Below are 23017 nucleotides of genomic sequence, written 5' to 3' on the forward strand. Positions count from 1 at the left end.
TACCAGATGATTGATAAGTGGAATGGCAAGGAAGAATAAAGGAGGAGAGAGAAGAACAAAAACCGCCGAACTGCATATCATAATTCAATGGTGTGAGATGCCTCACATAAATAACACTCCAAGAAAATTTAGCAGATGATTGGATTTCTCTCTCCAAATGTAAATTCATAACAGAAAATTGCTTTAAAAGAGAGGAGAGAGAATTTGGAGTTAACTTGTAAGAACTGCAAAAGTGATGTGTAATGGTGTGAGATGCCTCGCAACAATAACACTCCATTAAAGCGCGCAGAAGGAAGGGAGAGAAATTCAACCTTGCAAACTACAGTAGTAAATGAAACGTTACAAGCAAAGAAGTTCAAGATAATTCACTTACTAGGGTTTCTTCAAAATCGTGGAACTTGTCTGCTCTCCTTCTTCATTCAACTCCAAAATTGCACAGTAATGGCGATGGAGGAGGAAGATGAACAGTTCAGGGTGTTAATTTTAGGGGGAAAACAATTTAATGGGTCTGTTAATTTTAGGGGGGAAATAATTTAATGCGTCTGTTAATGGCCAACTTGTAAAACTTACTTTCATTAAACATCATGTGGGACCTTGTTTATGACCTATGTTTTCAGTTACAAGTCACACAGGACCTATAAAAGTTAGGACCCCTCATAATTAGGACCTCCACAGGTTAATCCAAAGTTGGTACCTTATAAAAATTATCGGTCATAGTTCAGACCTCTCTTGTCAATTTTTCCAAGAAAAAAATTACATATTTGAAAAACCCAAAAACATTTTTGTTAGGAGATCTTTCTTCATTTTCTCTTTCTTTCTTTTCCTTTTCTTTTTCAATCTTTGTTTTTTTATTGTTCTAAAGAAAAAAAGGAAGAAAAAAAACAAAATCATTTGTAAATGAGCAAAAATAACCAAAAAATTTTTTTTTTGAAAAACAAAAAGAAGTTTTAGCTTTGACTAAAGTTTTGACTTCCTTGTCCAAGAGAAGATTATTGGTGCCAATTTATGTGGATTTCTTTGTTTTGATCATTTGGGTAGATGAGTATAGGTGTTTCCATTGGATGCTTGTATGTGTAATTTGAGGCGATTAGGGATCGATTAATCCTTGTTGCTTAATTTTCTACTTGAAAAAGCATTTTATAGTTCTAAATGTTGTCAAACTTAGTGTTGAAAAGAGTTAAATTATTTCTCTTATGGAAGTTGTAGTGACCCTAGTTGAATCTTGAAATCTTCTTTAGTGCACAAGTTTTACCTCCGAATAAGCTATGCAAAGAGTTGAATCGATTGTGAAAAAAAAGTGTTTTATGTCTTGAATCCAATAAGTGGAGTCAATGAGCTCACAAGGCATAATAATCCTATTAAAGTCCATGAAAACGAAAAAAAAGCGAAAAGAATCAATAAGTGGTAATATCCATATATCCTTGAGAAAGTGGGTTGTCGAAATGGTTGAGTGGGAGCTTGAAAATTTAATAAGTAGAGTTTCTCTAGTAATGATGAATGTCATTATGGCTTAATTCATTGAGACTCTAGACCCATTACTTAATCGTTATAATCCCACAATTATGGTTTTTTCTCTTAGCAAAAGTCAAGTTTTGGGGAGTTCATGTGCACCATAGGTGGTTAGGACCGATCTTGGGACCTTCTTCATCCATTTGAGAATGAATCGTCACTCTTGAATGCCTTAGTAGACTCTAATTAATATTTAAAACTTTTGATAGTGTCTATTTTGCACTTTAGATTAATTTATCCCTTATTTTCCCAAGTCATGGATACATATTGATGATGGTTATGCTTTAAAAGTTTGCTTAAATCGACCATTAATTTGTGAACCATGGATGAAGATATGACTTTGGCTTATCATCTATGTTTTTGCTTAACTAGAGTTGTGGGTTTGAAAACTCTTTGAAAATCCTCGCGAGATCCCACTTGCCCTCAAGCAACCTAGGGGTTTAAAGAGCTTGTTGCATATGCTAAATGCAATCGTGATTCCTACAAAATGAGTGGCTGTAAATTCTTTATCCTTCCTCCCTTTTTTTCCTTTTTCTTCCTTCTTTCTTCTTCATTTTGTTTTCAAGTAACTTTTAATTCTCCTACTTGTGTTTTAGTCTATTTTGCTTAAGGACAAGCAAAGATCTATCTTGGGGGAGTTTGATGATTGATTTATATACTTGACTTTTGATTAGTTTTTAATAGTTTTTGTGATGGCTTTTAGGCTAGTTTAGGCTAAATCTCTTCCTTTTCTTCCTTTTCTTTCTTTTTGTGCATTTTTCCCTCCTTTGTGCTCTTTCTTTAGGTGTTTGTTTTTATTTCAGAATTTGGGAGTGTGCTTAGAGGACCTATACACAAACCCGAGGCAAAGCATTGAAGAAATGGAGCACCAAGGGGCTCATAAGAAGAGAAGAAAATTAAAGAGGAGGGTGCTGACCCGAGGGCCCAGGTCACTTGATCCGCCCAAGTCAGCCCAGCCATCACTCACATTTCATTCTTAATTAGTGAACCCACCCAAGTCTATTGACCAGAGGGCTTAGGTTCACAGACCCGCCCAGGTCATATATGGTGAGCAACCCATTTTTGATCCTGAGCAAAATTTGACGGGTTGTTGGCGGGTCGGCTGGTTAGGAACAAAATTGGGCTGCTCAACATATATGACCCGGGCGGATCTGTGAACCCGAGCCCTCGGGTCAGCAGACCTGAACATTCGCAGATTCGGGCGGATCCACTAATCATGAATAAAATGGGAGTGCTGGCTGGTTAGGTGACTCGAGCCCTCGGGTTAGCACCCTCCTCTCTTTCTTCTCTTCTTTCGAGCCCCTTGGTGCTCCATTTCTTTAATGCTTTGCATCGGGTTTATGCATATATAGGTCCCCCAAGCATGCTCCCAACATCTGAAATAAAAACAAACACCCAAAGAAATAACACAAAGGAGGAAAATGCACAAAAAAAAAAGGAAGAAATTTAGCCTAAAAGCTATCACAAAAAATATTAAAAACTACTCAAAAGTCAAGTATATAAACCAATCATTAAACTCCCCCAAGATAAATCTTTGTTTGTACTCAAGCAAAATAGATTAAAACACAAGTAGGAGAATGAAAAGTTATTTGAAAACAAAATGAAGAAGAAAGAAGGAAGAAAAAGGAAAAAGGAAAAGGGAGGAAGGATAAAGAATTTACACTAACTCATCTTTGTAGGAATCACGATTACATTTTAGCACATGCAACAAGCTCTTTAATTCCCTAGATCGCTCTAGAGGACAAGTAGTGAGATCTCGTGAGGGTTTCCAAAGAGTTTTCAAACTCACAAGTCCAGTTAAGGACAAACATAAATAATAAGCCAAAGTCATCTCTTCATCCATGGTTCACAAATTAAAGCAATTGACGATATAAGCAAACTTTCAAAGTATAATCATCGTCAATATGTATCCATGACGTGGGAAAATAGGAAATAGACTAATCTAAGGTGCAAAAATTGACGCTATCAAAAGTTTCAAATAACAATTAGAGTCACTAAGGCATTCAAGAGTGACAATTCATTCTCAAATTGTTGAAGAAAGTCCCAAGATCGGTCCTAACCACCTATGGTGCACATGAACTTCCCAAAACTTGACTTTTGTTAAGAGAAAACCATGATTGTAGGATTATAACGATTGAGCAATGGGTCTAGAGTCTCAATAAATTAAGCCAAAATGACATTCATCATTACTAGGGAAACTCTACTTATTAAATTTTCAAGCTCCCACTCAACCATTTCGACAACCAACTTTTTCAAGGATATGTGGATATATATTACCACTTATTGATTCTTTTCGATTTTTTTTTATTCGTTTTCATGGACTTTAATAGGCTTATTATGCCTTGTGGGCTCATTGGATACACTTATTAGACTCAAGACATAAAACATTTTTTCTTCATAATCGATTTAACTCTTCGCATAACTTCTTCGAAAGTAAAACTTGTCCACGAAAGAAGATTCCAAGTTTTAACTAGGGTCATTAAAAACTTCCATAAGAGAGATAATTCAACTCTTTTCAACACAAAGTTTGACAACATTTAGAATTATAAAATGCTTTTTCAAGTAGAAAATTAAGTAACAAGGATTATTCGATCCCTAATCGCCCCAAATTACTCATACAAGCATCCAACAAAAACAACTTTACTCATCTATCCAAATTACCAAAACAAAGGAATCCACATAAATTGGCACTAAGAATCTACCCTTGGATAAGGAAATCAAAACTTTATTCAAAGCTAAAACTTCTTTTTGTTTTTCAATTATTTTTTTGGGTTTTTTTTTTTTTTTGCTTTTTTCCAAATGTTTTTGTTTTTTTTCTTCTTTAAAACTAAAAAAACAAAGATTGAAAAAGAAGAGAAATAAAAAAAAGAAAGGAAAAGAAAGAGAAAAATGAAGAAAGAAGGTAAAAGAACGGAATAAAAATGTTTTTGGGTTTTTAAAATATGTGATTTTTTTTTCTTTTTCTTAAAAACAAAGAAAGCAAATAAATGAGAAAAATAAAATCATGGCATACCACTTAATTACAATTATTGGCCCATGAACCAAAAATGACCACCTACCTCGTAAAGTAGAAACCACCAAAATAATGAAAATATCCCCTCCCAAGCCAAACCACACACCGTCCTCGATGTGAAAAGAAGAACAATCGGGGAGGGGGTGGAGAGAGACCAACTCAAGGGTCTAGGTCCTCCTCTCCCTCGGGGGGAGAAGTGGGTTGCATATAGGAGGGGTAGGGGGTGACGAGAGGGACCATGTTGTTATCATGAAAATATTGCAAGAGGGGGAAAAATTTATCTCGCATCTCTTGTTGGAAGGTGGTTAATCTTTATTCAAAACTATCAAATCGCCTATTTATATGGGCATAAATAGGGGCATAGTCGGAAACATAGGTGGGATTGGTTTGGGGTGAGGGGAGGAAGAGGATAAGGCAAGCTCATGGGGATCCCGCCTCTGGTAGGTACGGATCTCTTTGCCTTCCTCCACGACTTCCAGGACAAGATAATTTGCTTGCCCTATTTTGATTTCGGTGATGTGGCGGTTTGGAAGTTTAATGGAAGACATTTTACCATTCTTATAAGTAAAATGAATTCCAGTCATAATAAACTAACGCGCAACTTGTAGGTGTTGTCGGTTTATGAGGTTCAGCCCTAGACCTCGGCGGTCCAAGGGAAAACTCTAAAGTGCTCAGTAATGGTGGTAATCAAACCGCCCACAACTATCGACCCACGTCCATGAGTCTTTGGGGTGCCTACGTTTTGGAGGTGATGGGCTAACATTAAAGGTATGTTCATCTTCTTTTGATCTCATAGGCAACAACCTATGATCATAAGTACAAACTGACTTACATTTGATTTGCAATAAATCACAGCCTTTCACTATTAAGGGCTGCTTTTTCAATAAACTGTAGCTCTAGCACCGCAACCCTTGCGTTTTTTTCCACTAGTGTATCTCTCCGACTTCCTCATTATCGGCATTGGTTTTTATTTGTTGGGCTAGGAAAAGTTGGAGAGTGGATTATAAGGAAGATTGGTTGTGTTTGTTTGGTTCAAAGGGAGCTCTAGCGAGTGGTTGTGTGAATGCTTGTTAGGGGTTATGGAATCCCGATGGTGTATTCGAGGCTTGGTAAGCAGGTTGGGGTGGTTGAGATTTCTTCCATTCACCACTTGCATTGTTATTCCATCTTCCTTGGTTGTTAAAGTTAGGATTTCCCTCACCTCTAGAATTCACCCATGCAACATGGTCCATAGACCCTCCACAATAAGAACTAGCATGGTCCGATCCATCACAAATTCCACAAGAAAAGGCTTGAGAAATGCCTTGTCTAGGAGATGCCAAGCTTACTTGTTCCAATTTCTTTGCAAGGGTATCAAGTTTTGCATTAATGTGGTCAATGACATCAAGATCATATTTGCCTTTACTTGCATTCTTCTTGCTTGCGGTTCTAGTAGAATTCCCCCAAGAGTATTGCCTTACTACCTCTTCAATTATAGGCTCAATATTGTCAGTCGGAAGCTTTGTTAGTCGGCCTCCCGCACTCGAATCAAGGTTTGCACGAGTCATAGGAAGAAGACCATCATAGAAGCTTTGCATAAGCATCCATTGATTATAACCATGGTGAGGACAAGATTTTCGAAGGTCCTTGAACCTATCCCGAGCTTCATATAATGTCTCATCCATCTCTTAAGATAAATTAGCTATCTTCCTCCTAGTTTTGGAGGTTTTCTCTTGAGAATAAAATTCATCCACAAAAGGCAATCACTTGTGCCTAAGTTGGCAAAGAGTCTTCCAGAATGGTTGCAACCACTTCTTAGCCTTGCCCACAAGAAATAAGTGAAATAGGTTGACCCCCCGCAACTTTTGACTCACATTGTTTTGCTTCAACGTGGTACATAGCTCCAAAAATTAGTCAAATGCTCAAGAGGGCACTCATGAGTCATACTCCCATATGGCTCTTGTTTGATCATGCGAATCAAATGTGGAGAGAATTTGAAGTTGGTGGTAGTAGTTGGGCGGTTAATTTCACTTTTGAGTTCAAAGGTCTTGGCCTCTCGGGATGCCCAAAGTCCCGTAATACTTTAGGATATTTATCCCCCATAGTGCTAGAAGTAGTGGACATAAATGACTCTTGTTCAAAACTCGGTTGTTCAACGATCGATGGTTGAGGTGTGGGTTCCGTAAAGTTTCTCCTTAATTGTCTCAATGTATTTTCAATGGTTATGATCGATGGGGATGGTTGGATTGCACCTCAATCTTCTTGATATGTAACCAACAAAGCTAAGGAGAATATGAGTAAAAACAAACAAGAGGTAAACACACCACAAAAAAGAAAAAGAAAAAGGCAATTTAGTCTCAAAACTAACAAATTAGCCAATGCTAACCGCTAACTTCTTGTGTTTGGATGAGAGTTATCTACGGATGGGTGTTGATTATTGAGGATAATTATTGACCTTGTATGTGCATTTTTTACTAATTTTAAATAGTTATTAGGCCTGGGCTATTCATCGGGTAAGAAAAAATTTCATTTATCAATATAATACTTTATAATAATAACACTAAATACAACTGAGCCTAGTGGTTTGAACTTTAGTATATGTACTTGAGGTCTCGGGATTGAACCCTATATTATGCAATTCCTTCATTTTTTTTATTGTACATGGAGTACATGAACTAAAACTCCCTAGGAAGAGCGCCACGTGACACAGTTTCCTTTTAATATATTTGAATAGATTTTATTATACCCCTTATATCATATCACTTTTATATTCCTAAAACCATACATTGATAACTTATGGTGTTGCAAACGGTCCCTTAAAAATTAATTGCAATAACTAGTTATGGTTCATCTAAAAATAGGATCAAAATTTGAAACCTTCATCTAATGGTCTTCTAACTATTTGAGACTATTCTAAATTAAAAATGATTTTTTTGGAAAAAAAAATGATAACCAATTAGTTCAAATCTCAATTAGGTTTACTACCTGGATTTTTAAGATGAGAGTGAACAGCTAAGGTAATCCGACTTTAAGTTTCTTGGGCATCTCTATTACTAAAAGAAAGGCCAATTGTTTTATGTCAAGCTTTATTTCAATTGTTTTACAAGCGCAAGATGAAGATTGAGCATGATGATTGATGTCTGATGATGTCCATGTGCCGGTTTGTACCAGGATGCTATTGGGCCTTGATTGTGCAACCATGTGGGTAGATATATATATATATCTCTATTATATAAGGGAAGGGGGAGCAACGGTGTCCTCTTTTGAAACGCCTATTTTGCCTCTTTTCTCTTTCTAAATTACAAAGGAATGTCAAAATCAAAATCAGCACTCAAAGAAAACTACCGAAAATAAATTTACAACACTCACTCACAAATCACTTAAAAGAAGAAACTTTACAAATCACCCATACAATAATTGAGAAAATCACGTTATAAAAATCACGCAAATCACTCAAATAATCAGGAGACTTTATTAAAACTTAAAATTAACATACAAACTAAAACTAGCTAATAACCTAGAACGTCAATACATACAAAAACATTTACAAAAATTTACTTACAAATCACTATTCTCAAGAACCATTCACAATTAATGGTGGGTCATGATAAAAAATAGAGGTGTATTTGCAGTGAAATCAAAATTTAGAAGTTAGATAAGAAAAAAAATTATTTACTTTTTTATAGTGTTTCCTATATATAATGAAACTTTTACATATATTTGGACCTATTTTTTTCTATTATATAATAGCGATTAATTATCAAGGTACGTAAAAAGGTTTATGTAAAATATCATTCAAGAATTAAAGTACAACATATCTCTATTATATAAGGGAAGGGGGAAGCTATGGTGTTCCCGAATGAAGAGACTATATGTTACCTCCTTCCCATTCTAAATTACAAATTCACTTACAAATCAAAGGAGGCTTCAAACAAAAGATATCAAAAATATAATTATAACAATCACTCACAAGTCAACTAAAATCATAAAATTGCATAATTTACGTTATGCAAATCACTAAAATGAGAAAACTTTATAAAAACATAAAAATTCACTTATTACAAACTACAACCTATGAAAAAATTGACTTGAAATCAAAGTGTCTACTTTCTTTACAATTTATGAAGTATTGTACTTAATTCAAAAATCAACCAAAAAATTATAATATTAGAAATCATAAATGAATTCAATAAAATTTCTATTTTGTTCATAGAATTTAACTTTGAAAAGTTAAAAAAAAAAAAAGCAAAACAAAAAGAATGGTGAGAGACTTAAGTGACAGACAACAGACACTAAACCAATCAAATTTTGCAACTAAAAACAATTATACTTCGTATGTCTAATGTTCAAATTTTGACTCTTATGCCGAAGAAAATCAAGTTTCTGTTTCGAAAAAAATTCAAGCACGCATCGCGTGCAAAAAATTCTAGTATGAACATAAACCACGTAGACGTAAGCAATTGAGCGGGCCAGTGAATAGCCCATTTCACGGGCCAATCTCAATCCTCAATGGATCGGTCCATGTTAGTATTATTATCTGCCTTTTTGTATTTTTAACATTTTTTAGGATAAATTAATAACAAAATTATGCTAAAGTTGGAAGTTTTTATAATTTAAACCGAGTCAAATATATGAATTGTAGTGCTTGAATGACGAGTCAAGCCAGTTTTCAATATTAATCCTGACACGACCTAGTGGTGAAGGTAATAGTTTAATATGATAACTCTTGTGAATTCGAAGTTCATATTACCACTTAAAATCAATATTTAAAATTGCAATTGTCACACTTGACTTATTTGGAGTGAGTCTATCGACTATCGTCACCAATATGTATTCTGACCAACAATTGTTCTCAATAATAACACAAGTGATTCCAGCGCATTTTATTCTCACTTGTGCGCACCCCGAGAAAATTTTGAAGTAACTATAGAACTAAGCCCTCTAAAAGAAAAGAAAGATGCATTTTGTTGGAATGAGTAGTCTACTAAATCCCTTTAAAACAATCATGAGGGGTATTACACATATTACCACTTAAAATTAATATAAAAATTACAATTGTGTATATGTCAACTAGCTTTCCACCCGTGCAAAAATGCACGGGAGGTTTTATGTAGAAATGATTTGGAGCCGTGTATAATGTACGACAACATTATTTTGTATATTAAGAGTTGTTTTTATTCGAAATATATTGAATCCGTGATTATTAGAATCCATGTCCATGTATTTAAGATTAAAAGAATATAAAAAGTAAAATTATACTTAATATATATAAAAATCCTTTGTTACAACATTTTGAACTTTAAAAATATCGTAATCGTGATATATACATTTATAATTACGTAAATGAAACAAAAAACACGTTAAAATGCGGGGGAATACTTTGCTTATAAATTTAAGATTTTAGGATGTTTCTCCTAAAATCATGATTTGAATAGTAGCTGGTTGATTTCAAGTTTTCATAATCATATCGTGTATTAAAAATAAATTTTAAAACCGAATTACGACCCGTATGTTCAGTGATTGATGTAGCTAATGTCATGATAACACATGTGACCAACCAACCTTTTTTTTGTTGCTTAGCAAAGGTTTGCTTTCTCTTAGTTGGTTTTAGGTTGTAACTATTTGCTCTAATTAATTTTATTACTTGCTTAGCAAAAAAAACTTTCTTAAAGAAAAAAAAGTTAAAAGAAGAAGCTTTTGTTCTGCCTATCGTTTTATACAGAGGCTCATATAAAAAATTAAAAACACAATGCGCAGCACTACTGTCACTCAATCATGCAACAACTTTCACTCCTTGCTTTCTGCAGTTTCGCTCAACTCCTCTCTCTTATTAAACTATCTTATTACAAATTTTTTTTTAATGATATGATTATCCAAATTGTATTAAAAAACAATCTCAAAGTTTATATAGCATGATTTTCATCAAAGTAAATGGGGTTATCTCTAAATTTCTAAGTGAAAAAATTAATTTAAAGAGACAATCACTCAAGAAAATTATACAAATATGGTATTTTTTTTCTTGATTTGCCTTTTATTTCTTAATCACCATATGATATGTTTTTTTCCATATTCTTTTCGATTTTTAGAATTGTATTGTAGAACAATTTCAAACTTCTATATTTACATTCCAACATACTCGTGAATTAGGTGTATCTCGTAATTTTAGGTTGAAATATTTATTATGGCTTTGTGATCAAAAAATTTAGAATCTTGTAATGAGAATAGTTTAAAACTGGCTTACGACCTTGTGCCATAAGATTATGACTTGTGAATTATCTATAATTAGTAGTATGATTGTTCTTGTTTTATTAGAACGGGCCTTATAAAAAATGGACCTGCTTAGAGTCATTTATTTAACTTTAACTAACTTTTTAGCGGTAAAACTTGTCTCGTAGATACTTTAAACTCACGTAATTTTATGTCATTGTTCCTTATAGTCAATTTTAAATGTCTATATCAATTTCTTTACACACAAAAACAAAGAATAGACCCCCTAATACCATGGTTCTCATGTGTGAGTGGACATAATATATGCTACTAATAGATTTGTTCGAAAATTTTTAGTATAGGTTTTTGACCCCTGCAAATTACATGGGAATGATAAATATAAGATTTTACGGTTTTTTCACCAAATACCCCCGACAAATCAAAAAATTCACAATATACCCTCAATGTTTCAACAATTCACCATATACCCTTGACTTTTCATTTTTGTGCACCAAATACCCTTTTTTTAACCGCCGTTAAGTCACCGTTAGCTTTATTTACGATTTTGCCATTATTAACTCCTAACCCTAACTTCTAAACCTAATTCCTAACCCTAATCTAAACCCTAATCCCTAATCATAATCTAACCCCTAAACCACCCCACCAACCCACCCACCCCCCACCCAGCCCCCCTCCCCCACGCCGGCAACCCCCCCACCCAGCCCCCCTCCCCCTCGCCGGCAACCCCCCTCCCCTTCGCGCCAAGTTTTCCGGCAGCCCCCCTCCCTCACTCTCTTCGCGCCTCCCCTCCCCCTCCTTCCTTCGCGCTCCTCTTTCCGGCAGCCCCCTCCCCCTCCCCCGCTCACTCTCGTCGCTCGTTGCGCGCGCCTCCCATCCCCCTTCGTCGCGCGCGCCTCCCTCCCCCTTCGTCGCGCCTCCCCTCCCCCTTCGTCGCGCCTCCCCTTCCCCTCCCTCACTCTCGCCGGCCGCCGCTGCTGCTGTTGTTTTTACTGCTGTTGTTTTTGCTGCTGTTGAATTCGCTGCCGGAAAGAGAACCGCGAAGGAAGGAGGGAGGGGGAGGGGAGGGGGCAAGCCGGAAAGGCGGCGTGAGGGGGGGGCCGACGGTGGAGGGGAGGGGATGCGGCGGTGGAGGGGAAGGGGTGGGGCTAGGGGTCAGGGTGGGGGTTGGGCCTAGGGTGGAGGGGTGTTAGGCTGGGTTAAGGTTAGGGTTTGGGGTAAGGGTAAGGGTTAGATTAGGATTAGGGTCAGATTAGAATTAGGGTTTAGGGTTAATAATGGCAAAATCGTAAATAAAGCTAACGGAGAAATAACGGACGTTAAAAAAAGGGTATTTGGTGCGCAAAAATGAAATGTCAGGGGTATATGGTGAATTGTTGAAACATTGAGGGTATATTGTGAATTTTTTGATTTGTCAGGGGTATTTGGTGAAATAACCGAAGATTTTATGATAGTTTCGCCAAAAATATGTTGTAAAGTTCATAAATATTTACCGAAATATTATAATTAAGCCAATGTATTAAATATTATTTAATCAAAGTAAAGAGTGATTACGTTTTCCATCATTTTAAAAAAACATGTGAGTTTATTTATCAAATAGACAATATATTTCATTTATATATCTCCTTAAGACGCTCCTTATGAAATTAGGATCTAGATTTCGAGCACCAAGTCAATAACTCTTGTATGATTTTTAGTACTGAAATTATGATTGGTCGTACTGTTAGATATATCCAATAAAGGGCTCTTATGAGTTAACAATATAATTTTTTTTTCCTTTTGTTATGTAGCACAGTCCACAAAAATATTCTTCAACTATATCTAAAAGCATACATCATATATCAAGTACGTACATTATGCATCAAAAGAGAAAACCCAATTTTTTAACCTGATAATTAGTTATGTATACATCAAAAAATAAAAAACCATAGTAATATGTTTAAAAATTGTATTTTTTATATAACCTTAATATCAACTTATACAATAAGATATCAGACTTTATTTTCAACTCTTTATATCAAGCTTTATATACAATACTTTATAAGTTGTTACACTTTATAGCAAACTTATACAATTGTTTGTATTCAGATTATTCAGGGAACTTAAATGAGATGCATTCTTTCTTCCTATTCCTTATATTGATGTACCATATATTAAACTTTTTTATGAACAATTATCCATTACCAACAGCCATTCTTCTTCCTCTTTGATTTTCCATCAAAACCCTCCAAAAATTAAGTCCAAAAAATACGCCTACTCATCTTCTAAAATCTAGAGCCTTCAAGCAAATCAAATTACAATCTCTCATTTATAAGTAGCTACATTTTTATACTTTAAAGCCACAAATTATCAATCAAAATTATACTCCAACATCTTGAATTGTTATCTTCTCAAGTCATCGACTTTTGCAACAACAACAATTATAAAACTCACGCATGTGGGTTTTGTAAAGAAATTAAGCCTTTGATTATCTTTATGTTCTTTGCATTTGAAGCATGGTTACTATAATCCCTTAATGCAACCAAGGTGTACATCATTCCATCTACAAAGTGAAGAAGATTTAAAGACCGCATGCAAAATCACAAATCTGTGAAGGAGTTGGATTGAGTGGAGTTCGAAGAAATTTTCTAAATGGGTCAATATAGGTTGGAATTATTTGGTAAGTTTATTTTTAAAAAAATGATTTTTGACTAATTATGATGAAATTTCCATGATTTTATGTTTGCATGTATTTTTAGCAATTAGTTATATCTTATAATTATAATACTAAAATGAGTCATATAATTCCAAAATTAATAACAGTGAGTGGAAGAATCAAAATTCAAATTATTTGAAACAATAACATGAGGTTGAAATGAAATAGTGACTATGCCAATCTATAGAAAATATTCTAATTTATTACAGTTAGTGAGTGAGAAACCTATTGAAAAAATCAAGATTCTAAATTTTAACAGTTAGTGAAAATTAATTTAATATATTAGTAGTATAACTGTCATTTAGGAATTTAGAATTGAAATTGAAATTAGGATGAATGCACATTCTAATTTTCTGGACAATCAGTTTATATTAGGGTGTGATTACATAAACATCTTATATAATAGAGTAACATTTTTTACCTTTATTATTCCGCAACTATAATAACAATTCTTGGTGGGTGAATTTTGAATTTTAAATAAAAAAATATTTAATTATATTTGACCGGTAGCTATAATTTAGGTAGTTGTTTAAAACTTCCCACAGTAATATCATTGTTTGATTTCAAGGTAGTTTTTTTTGGAAGGAAATTATCACGCCATGTGACATCAGAATTTTTGCATATAACAGAGTGTCGAATTTGGCAATGACACGTGGCAGATGTAGTAGTAGCATGACACGTAGGCGAAGTGAACATTGAAAAATGCACGGGAGGTTTTATATAGATATGATTTGAACCCGTGCATAATGCATGGGAATTCTTTTGTTAATTAATTAGTTGTTTTTCGTTTCAAATTTATTGAATCCATAATTATTAAAATTTGTGCCTTTAAGATGGAAATAATGTAAAATGTAAAATTATATTTCATGATATATAAAAATCCTTTGTTACAACATTTTAAACTTTAAAAATCTTGTAATCGTAATATACATATATAAATACATAGATGAAACAAAATACACATTAAAGTGCGCGGGGATATTTTGTTTTGTAAATTTAGGATTTTAGGATGTTTCTCCTAAAATCATGGTTTGAATATAAGCTCGTGATTTAAAGTTTTTTATAATCATATCGTGTAATAAAAAAATTTTTAAAACCGGCTTATGACCCGTGTGTTCAATGACTGATGTAGCTAATGTCATGACAAAATACACGGGAGATTTTTTGTTGATTAGATATACTAAAAAATATTGATGACTATTTTATGTATACAAATCTTTAGTAACACATATACAATAAATTAATGTGGGATAGCGGTAACTTTTTGCCTTAAATACGTCAATTTTATTAATCTAAAAGTGACCCATTTAAAATTAAAAGTTACAATTTGCTTAAAAGGTACCTCTTTTAACTTGTGAAATCACCCATTTGATTTTTTTTCTTAATTATATTTTTGAAGATTATTTAAAGAATAAAATTATTTTCCCCTTTTCTAGATTCTTTGTTATTCTTTGATTATCTTCCTATTAGATATATCCATTAAAAGGCTGCTACACTTCGATACCACTATTTTGTTTGTGATGGTAATTGACAATGGTATATCAAATCTTCTTGAGATACAATATTATAATTAAAATATGGTTGTATAATAATTACATAAGGTAATTTATTTTACACGAATTTTTTCAATCTTCGTCATCCATAGCCTGACTGTATAATAATATGGTTGTTTTTGTCATTCCATTTAATTTCAATTATATAAACCAAACTCCTATTTTGAAAAAACTCTATTAATGTCGCTTGTTTCTTCTTAATCCAGTGCAAATCTAAGTGAGCCTATGAGAGTGGAATCATAGATTGTCAACTTTCTAACGTGGCAGTTTTTTTTATATGACACTTCGGGCCTGTTCTCCCCAGCTTATTTTCAGTTCAGTTCAGTTCAGTTCAGCTCCAATAAGTTCAGTTCAGTTCAGCTCCAATAAGTTCAGATCAGTTCAGCTCTATTCTTTTATAACCATTTTGTTAAATATTATTTTTATTATTATGTTGGTATAATTTATTTTACTAATTACTATTCTTATTATTATTATTATTATTATTTAAATATATATCATTACTATTAAGTATTATTATTATTGTTGTTTCTATATATATATATATTTTTATAATAGCTTTACTCATTATTATTACTATTATTATTAGGAGGAACATGGTTTAGGTCAAAGCACAAATAAACCCACTTTTTTTAGCCCATAAACCAATCAAATTGCGTCAAGACGGTTTATGATGTAATTTTCGCGGTCCAACCCAATCATTATTTTTATTACTAAATATTTTTATATTATTAAATCTAATTATTAAAATAGTAATATTAATTTACTTCTTAGATATTATTGTTATTATATATCATCGTCAAGTATTAATATATTAATACAAATAATATAAAATAATTATTATTAATTATCATTATTATCATTAATTATTATTATTAATTTATGATTATTAATATTATTTATTTATAACTATTATTTAAAAATATCCAAAATACTACTATTATTATTATTCATTATTATTACTTATCATTATAATTATTATTTAATATTCATATTATTATTGTTTAAAATATTATTTATATATTTATGACATTCAATTTATTTCAATTTAATTCAATTCAATTCAATTCAATTCAATTCAGTTCAGTTCAGTTTAGTTCATCTCTTATAAGTTCAGTTCAGTTCAGTTCAGCTCTTATAAGTTCAGTTCAGTTCAGTTCAGCTGTTTTATGCCGAAGAGAACAGGCCCTTCATCGTTTTTTGTTTATACTTCAAATCGGTGAATATGCACTTAATATTTTTGTTTAATTAAAAGTTGTACCAATTCTTTTTGCTTTAACCCCACTAAATCTTAATTAGGTGGCCATTGAATTTATGAGTTGATGATTTAAACTCTAATTTTTAACAACTTTTTTAAAAAGTATATTTTTTTATCGAGAATTAAAAAGAAGGTGGTTGATAGTATGTATTTCATCTTCATTATAAAATTAAATTTCTTCAGTGCCTTCCTTGCAAACGTCGTTAATCTTCAATCAACCTTTTTAATATTTTCATGTTTGCTCCATCAAAAAATGTCTTCCTATTAACTGGTTGATCCACATGTCTTTTCAATTTTTTTGGGATCATAAGTTGAAATAATGTTAAATTTTTTTTTTAATTGACCAGATGGACATACTGGAGAAAAAAAAGCAGGATTTAGGAGTTGCAACATGCATGTAAATATATATAGTAGTGAGAAATTTGGAAGCCAATTAGTATAGCAAAAATCATGATCATAATATGTTCCCAAAATAACAAAATTTTAGAATATTGTCTTGAATGATATATATTTGCTTTATACCAATTGACATATTTCGAGCTATTGTTGACTAATATAGCCCATTACGTTGTCATATTATGCTATCATATCTGTTATTTTAGGATGTATAATCACTTGGAAAATAATTATATACCGAAATAAAATCATTCTTCCTTACTATTGTCTGATATATTACCATAATTCTTTCCTTAAATTCTGCCAAAATCTTTCAATGCAAAGCAATGAAATCAATGCCGCAAGAGGTAATCAAACAGCCCATTGTTTAATTTTGTCAAAATGTATTGACACATGGCAAAATGGTGGAGAGCTATGACACGTGGCATTAGCAATTGGAGAATCATTGTGGACATGCCAAGTAGGATAAATGAACCTTGTTTTATATATATATATAGATATAGATTTTTAAGTCTTATTTAGGCAAATTTCATGATGACCAAAACATTAGAGAAACAATATACTATAGATTATCCACCTAAACGAGTACTATGATATATTCACAAAATCCTAAATCTATCTATATTAATATTAAAAGGCGTCCTTAACACGTGATCTTTGAAATGAAAAGTAAGAGCTTAATCATTGATCCAACATAACATCATTGCTTAGTATTTTCAAATAAAATATAATAAGATCTTGTAATTATATCTCATTAAAAGAATTATACAAGTAGTTAGATACACACATTTATAGTAATGATAATATACTATTGTAGGCATAAACTCTTACTCCAATTTCTTGTATTCTTCAAATTATGACATCAATTTTTTTCTCATAAGAGAAAAATTTACGAAAAAAAAAATAACCTGAGACATCGTCCGAGACACTCACTAATTCTTAGTTACTACTTGAGCTCATACAGTCATACGAAAATCTCAAAAGTCTAATTCCTAATCATGTTATATATGTTTTTCTTAAGCTTAATTGAAAGCATACTGCAATCAATGAAGTAACTGTTTTAATTGTAATAAACCGAGTATTATTGCTCTCACTTAAAAATTAGGAAAGAGACTGTCAAGTGTCAACAATAACTAACAAGGTCATCGAAAACGAATAGACAGAGCGAGAATTTAGCTATCGAGTTAATTCACATGGCCACCCGACTCATTTGTTAAGTTAGCACTTAGTACTGAACATGTTAGTCCATTTTCTGTTCTGCTTCACTTATTGTTGCCCAAATGCCAATTATTATTAATTATTTTCTCTATTATTGATAATCATTTCCTGGATAAACTATTTAGGCTAATGACAAAATATTTAGTAATTAGTTGGTGACTACTGTCTGCAGATTCAGACATATGCTCACTAATTGAATGCTCCTTTGTCAAAATCATGACAATTGTGCAGCAAAATTATGAACATTGCAACAACTCTCAAGTGGGAAAACTTATTATGGGACCAAATCATGTTTGGCAAAACTAGCGGTTCCAGTAGCTGTTAGCAGTTGTAGTAGCTGTAGCCTGTAGCTGTTGGGGGTAGCTGCTAGCTGTCTACTAGTAGCTGTCAGCGGTCAGCGATTAAATTAGTTGTTTAATTCGAAGTGTTTGGCAAAAGTAGCCGTTGGAATTGTAAAAGATAAAAAAACATTGGTTAATAATTCTACCTTATGCTATTATATAGGGTTTATTTCGTAGACCGCTACCTCTAAACATCAAACGTTACTTGTAGTAACGTTCCACAACCGCTACTTATAATCTACTCCAACTGCTACCCGTTACTACAACCACTATCTTACCAAACACTAATAATTTTCTTAAGTAGCGTTTCAATCTTGTCCAACCGCTAACCGCTACCTCAAACGCGAGTGCCAAACAATTCTAACTCGATATAGATATAATCTAGTTTAGTTGATCAAATTTTAGAAAATAATATTCAAATTGAATTTAATATTTTCTTTTTCTATAAAGGATTATCTACAATAAATCTGATACAATTTATTACTAGATCTTCGTAGTTGGAATTTACATGCAGTGTCCATATGACTTCAAGTGACCCAAGTCTAATACAGTGACACAAGAATTTTGATTTCTACTTAATAAAAGTATAACAACATATATTAGACGTAACTAACACATTATTAGCAAGTAAAATAATAATGATATATCATTATTTAATTATCTGTTGTCGTTCTCACATCTATCATAACATAATTCTTTTATTATATATAATTACCCCATCATCATGACGTTATCTATCTAGTAGGTTAAAATGAATGGAATAATGCCTCAACTTGAGCATAATAAGGTCAAATTTCTTATACGTTTACTTTTTTTTTCTCAAATGTGCTCAACCAACGATGGTGATTGGTGAGGCATCACTATCATTTTGGTTAAAAAATAAATAAAGTGGTAAGGAGAATCATTCTGTGTCGATAAAGCAAAATAGTCTTCAAAATCTATGGTGGGGAGGTGCAACAAATAAAAGTTGATAGTAATACTATTTTATTACTTGATTAGTACATTTGCCCACCTCAATTATTTTATCAAATTAGAGGATTAACATACAAAAATACAAGATTACAAGATTAGCTTCATATTTAAGTACCAAAAAAAGGAGACACAACAACAAAAAAGATCAAAGGGAGGGGAGCAACAAAACTAACAAACAACATATTTAATTAAAGCTCCTCCAGTAAGATACTACTACTACCTTTGATCTAAATCTAAGGTCATTAAAAAAAGAAGATGAAAACCACATTAATTAGAACATTTTCAGATTGATTTTGAGATTATAAGGGCTGTTAAATTTAACTCTAAAAAACTAATTAGCGCGATCCTTTATGATGTCGAATCCCATCTCACTAGGATCAGTTGCTTGAACTTCGTAATGAATTCCATCTAATGCCCTTCTTATTCCATCTTTTGAGGTTGCATACAACATTTTTGCTCTAATCCTTGATGCTGATGGAGCCCTGTAATTGTACATAATCACATAATTTAGGACCATAATCGTCATTTCGTATGTAGATATACTAAACTTTTTAGCAAGAAAAAGGTAATTTTCACAAAGTGATAGAACAGTACATTTTTACTATACTTTCTAGTTTCTAAATGTATTAGGAAACTTTGATTATGAAAATGTTAACTTTAAGCTAACTTTAAGTCCTCATGGTGTCGGTAATGGAACTTTATAGTAGTATTTAGGAATAGATGTACACTAACAAAAGCAACTCAAATTTTCTGTCGGTCTGAAAAATCTTAGCTTAATCAGATAAGCTTGTAACTTATTGTTACTCTATTAGATCAGACCGACATATCAATATCGAAATTTCATTCACATGACCAATATAATATATATAGTTAAAACTTAAAGTTAGCGCTTATTTCATATGTACAATTAGGATTCTATCAAAATGAATAGATGATGATTGATCATAATAGCTAGAGTTTTTACCTTGACTCAAGAAATTCGATTAAACTCAGTTTAGAAGTACTCAAACATAAAATATTTTCGACGCAAACACGAAATAATGAGAAAACTATATGAAAATAAAAATGGACCTAAAACCCGCTCAAAAAAACAAAAACAATTCATATCAAAGCTCAAATCAACATTTTACGTCAAACCGATCTATGCAGGCACCAAATTAACATTTAACAGGTTTACGGTCTACCGTACACAAAGTGAAATTACAAAAGTTTTCCAAAATACCCAAGCTGAATCTTCTAACAAGTCCCCTACTAAATTAATCTTCTAACAACAAGTCAACTTGATCTGGATTAACGAGCTAGACATTTGTAAGAGTGGAGAGGAAGGGAATACTCTCACGTACTTCTTCTATAAAACATATTTATATACTATCTACGTTTTTTTATTTGCTACATTGTTGTACATGGTTTTTAAGATATTATTTAACCCTTAACAATTAACATCTCTTTTTTTTTTTGTTTACGTATCAATTATAAAAATTTGATATTATGAATCTACATGTCGACACGAATCTAAAAAACCGCACGGTGACTATATTTTCACTTATAATCAAAATAATCAATCAAAATTAGTGGCTTTATTCTCAAAATAACAATGTAACAATAAAAAAACGGAGTAAAAGTATCCATCGTACATCCTGCAGTATCATTATTCATGTACATTTTTTTTAAGGATCATGTACATATATATACTTTTTTTTTTTTACAAATTTGCTCTTTTTAAGCTCTCCTTATTATGCGAATTTTGTTTATTTAAAGGTTTCAAATAGGTGCGATAAAAGTTGTATAGTTATATGAGAAATATTTAGTAGGCTAAAATTTTAACCTCATATAATTCGTAAGTGCATGTCCAAAAAAAAGCAGAAAAAGATATGACCAAAATAAATAAAAAGTGATGATATAATAATATTAAAAGAAAATAAAAAGAAGGGATTGGCGTTAATACCAAGCGATGAAGAAGATCTTGCTCTTGCGGCAATTATCGACGGTAACAAAATCGAAATCAAAGACAGCGTAACGGCAATCGTCGTCGGGAAGAGAAGCGGCGAGGTCGTCATAACCTTCACCGGCGGCGCCGACTTTATCGACGGTGAATCCACCGGATTTTTCATCGATCTTAAACACGATGTACCGGTGAACTTTCTTCCATTTCATCTCCATGAATGAGTTTTTGCATTCTTCTGTCACTCTCATCCCTAACGTCGCCTATTTTTATTCAATAATAATCATGATTAGCGATAGAATATTGTAATTATAAAGCGAATTTGCGATTAAGAGAAATGATATAAAAAAAATACTAGTATACTTGTGTATTAGTATTACCATCTTGAATGCCATAGCCATATTTGGTTGGTTGCTTGCTTCTGCTTCAGTGAATGATGATTGCTCAGAATTTGGTGAATAGGATGGTAGTGATGTGGCAGTGGGTTGGGGTTATATAGAATAGGGTTATGTGATTTGCCACTCAAGTTGATTGTAATTACATTGGTGACTGTATTTCAGGAGGGGAAGAGTGGGGACATTGTGGTAATGTGGGCTTGTAGTCATTGTACTTGTACAATGTACCACATTCGGTTAATGAGTTTTATTTTTTCTCCTTTTCGGAAATCCGTGGTAAGATGAATTTTTTCTGGGCTGTCCTCACACAGTACTCACACAGAGGCACAACAAGCCCCAAACCCTCCCTCTCCAACGATATTGAAATTTTGCTTCCACCAAGATTTGAACCTTGATCTCCCATGTTGGAGATATGAAGCCATACCATTAGACTTGGTGGTTAATGAGTTTTTAAGATGAGGGTGAGGTGGTGTAGTAGACTAGCAGTCGTATACTCGTATCGTTTTCCATTTTATATTCTTGATATTTAGGGATCAAATACGATGTGATTCATTTGATTAATTCCCCTTATCTTCCCTCAAGTATTTAGTCGATCTGTTTGAAGGCCAATATAATTCGATATAAAAAATATATCAAATGATACCATGGTATGAGACAAACACACCATGGTTGGGGATTGTTGGGCCTCTGGGTGACAAAGCCTTGTACGAGACAGCCCAGAGAAAATTCATCTTACCACCGGTTTTCGAAAAGGGGCCAAAAAAAAATGTTTTGATGATGTCAAATACTTAGGTTTTTGTATAGTTTTATTTTGAAAAATATAAAAATTCCAAAAATATTATTTTGTTAATTTTTATATTTTGTCTTGTGGAGAAAGATTAATAGTTTTTAATCTAATCAAGACATTATATATTTAACCGTTCTATTATAATTTATGGTTATTGGATCTATTAACTTAGAATCTTTTGATTTAAAAAAATTCTAGTTATTAGATATATTGTTGTTTTGTTGAGAAAAATCAGGTTGATAAACCGTGCCTTCAAAGAAGGAGAGTTGAGGCGAGATTTTCTCCAACCTCCTGCAAGATATGTGCGCACAACGAATAGTGGGAGGTGGTTAATAACCGTTGCAAAAATCATGGAGGTTGTGCAATAAGTTATGGGCCATGATCCCTAGATCTCAGCAACAATACAACATCAAGAATGTGGAGTGAAGAACAAGAAGCTACTGCATCTATTTAAGGAGAAAATACTTGTTTGAATATTTTACAACATTCAAGCATCACATTTGAATATTTCACTTAGAAAGTTTTATGTAATTTTTTTTCTTCTCCTAAAATACATATCATTAGAATATCCTTAGTGTTTGGATGAGTGAAAATTTCCACAATATCCTTGTAATCAAGTGAGAGAGAGAGAAAACTTCCAGTGAAGTCAAGTGAGTGTCATCACTTCAGGGGAAACTGAGTGATTGAGAACAAGTTCCTAGTGGAAGAGAGAAGAGTCCAATAATAAGTTGTAA

General features: G+C 32.8%; 1 protein-coding gene and 1 non-coding gene across 2 annotated transcripts; one reads left to right on the forward strand and one right to left on the reverse strand.

Annotated features, from left to right (window-relative positions):
* The first annotated feature begins 6115 nt into the window (after positions 1 to 6115).
* LOC125493898 (small nucleolar RNA R71) lies at positions 6116 to 6221 on the forward strand. The gene has a single exon (XR_007270224.1). It is a non-coding gene; the product is annotated as a small nucleolar RNA R71 (small nucleolar RNA).
* Positions 6222 to 19154: 12933 nt separating this feature from the next.
* LOC104903938 (actin-depolymerizing factor 5) lies at positions 19155 to 21642 on the reverse strand. The gene is made up of 3 exons (XM_010692081.3): positions 21482 to 21642; positions 21105 to 21364; positions 19155 to 19641 (listed from the first exon to the last, which is right to left on the reverse strand). The coding sequence occupies exons 1-3, from the start codon at positions 21500 to 21502 to the stop codon at positions 19491 to 19493; spliced, it is 432 nt and encodes a 143-aa protein (XP_010690383.1). The 5' UTR covers positions 21503 to 21642; the 3' UTR covers positions 19155 to 19490.
* Positions 21643 to 23017: the final 1375 nt, after the last annotated feature.

This window comes from Beta vulgaris, chromosome 9, assembly GCF_026745355.1.
Source record: "Beta vulgaris subsp. vulgaris cultivar EL10 chromosome 9, EL10.2, whole genome shotgun sequence".
Classification (NCBI taxonomy): Eukaryota; Viridiplantae; Streptophyta; class Magnoliopsida; order Caryophyllales; family Amaranthaceae; genus Beta; species Beta vulgaris.

Excerpts from the sequence above, each read along its gene's own strand:
- LOC104903938 (XM_010692081.3), bottom strand. The coding sequence starts at position 21,502 with ATGGCTATGGCATTCAAGATG. Across the intron at positions 21,365-21,481 it reads TGGCTATGGCATTCAAGATG|GCGACGTTAGGGATGAGAGT; the intron begins GTAATACTAATA and ends GAATAAAAATAG. Across the intron at positions 19,642-21,104 it reads AAGATCTTCTTCATCGCTTG|GGCTCCATCAGCATCAAGGA; the intron begins GTATTAACGCCA and ends GTACAATTACAG.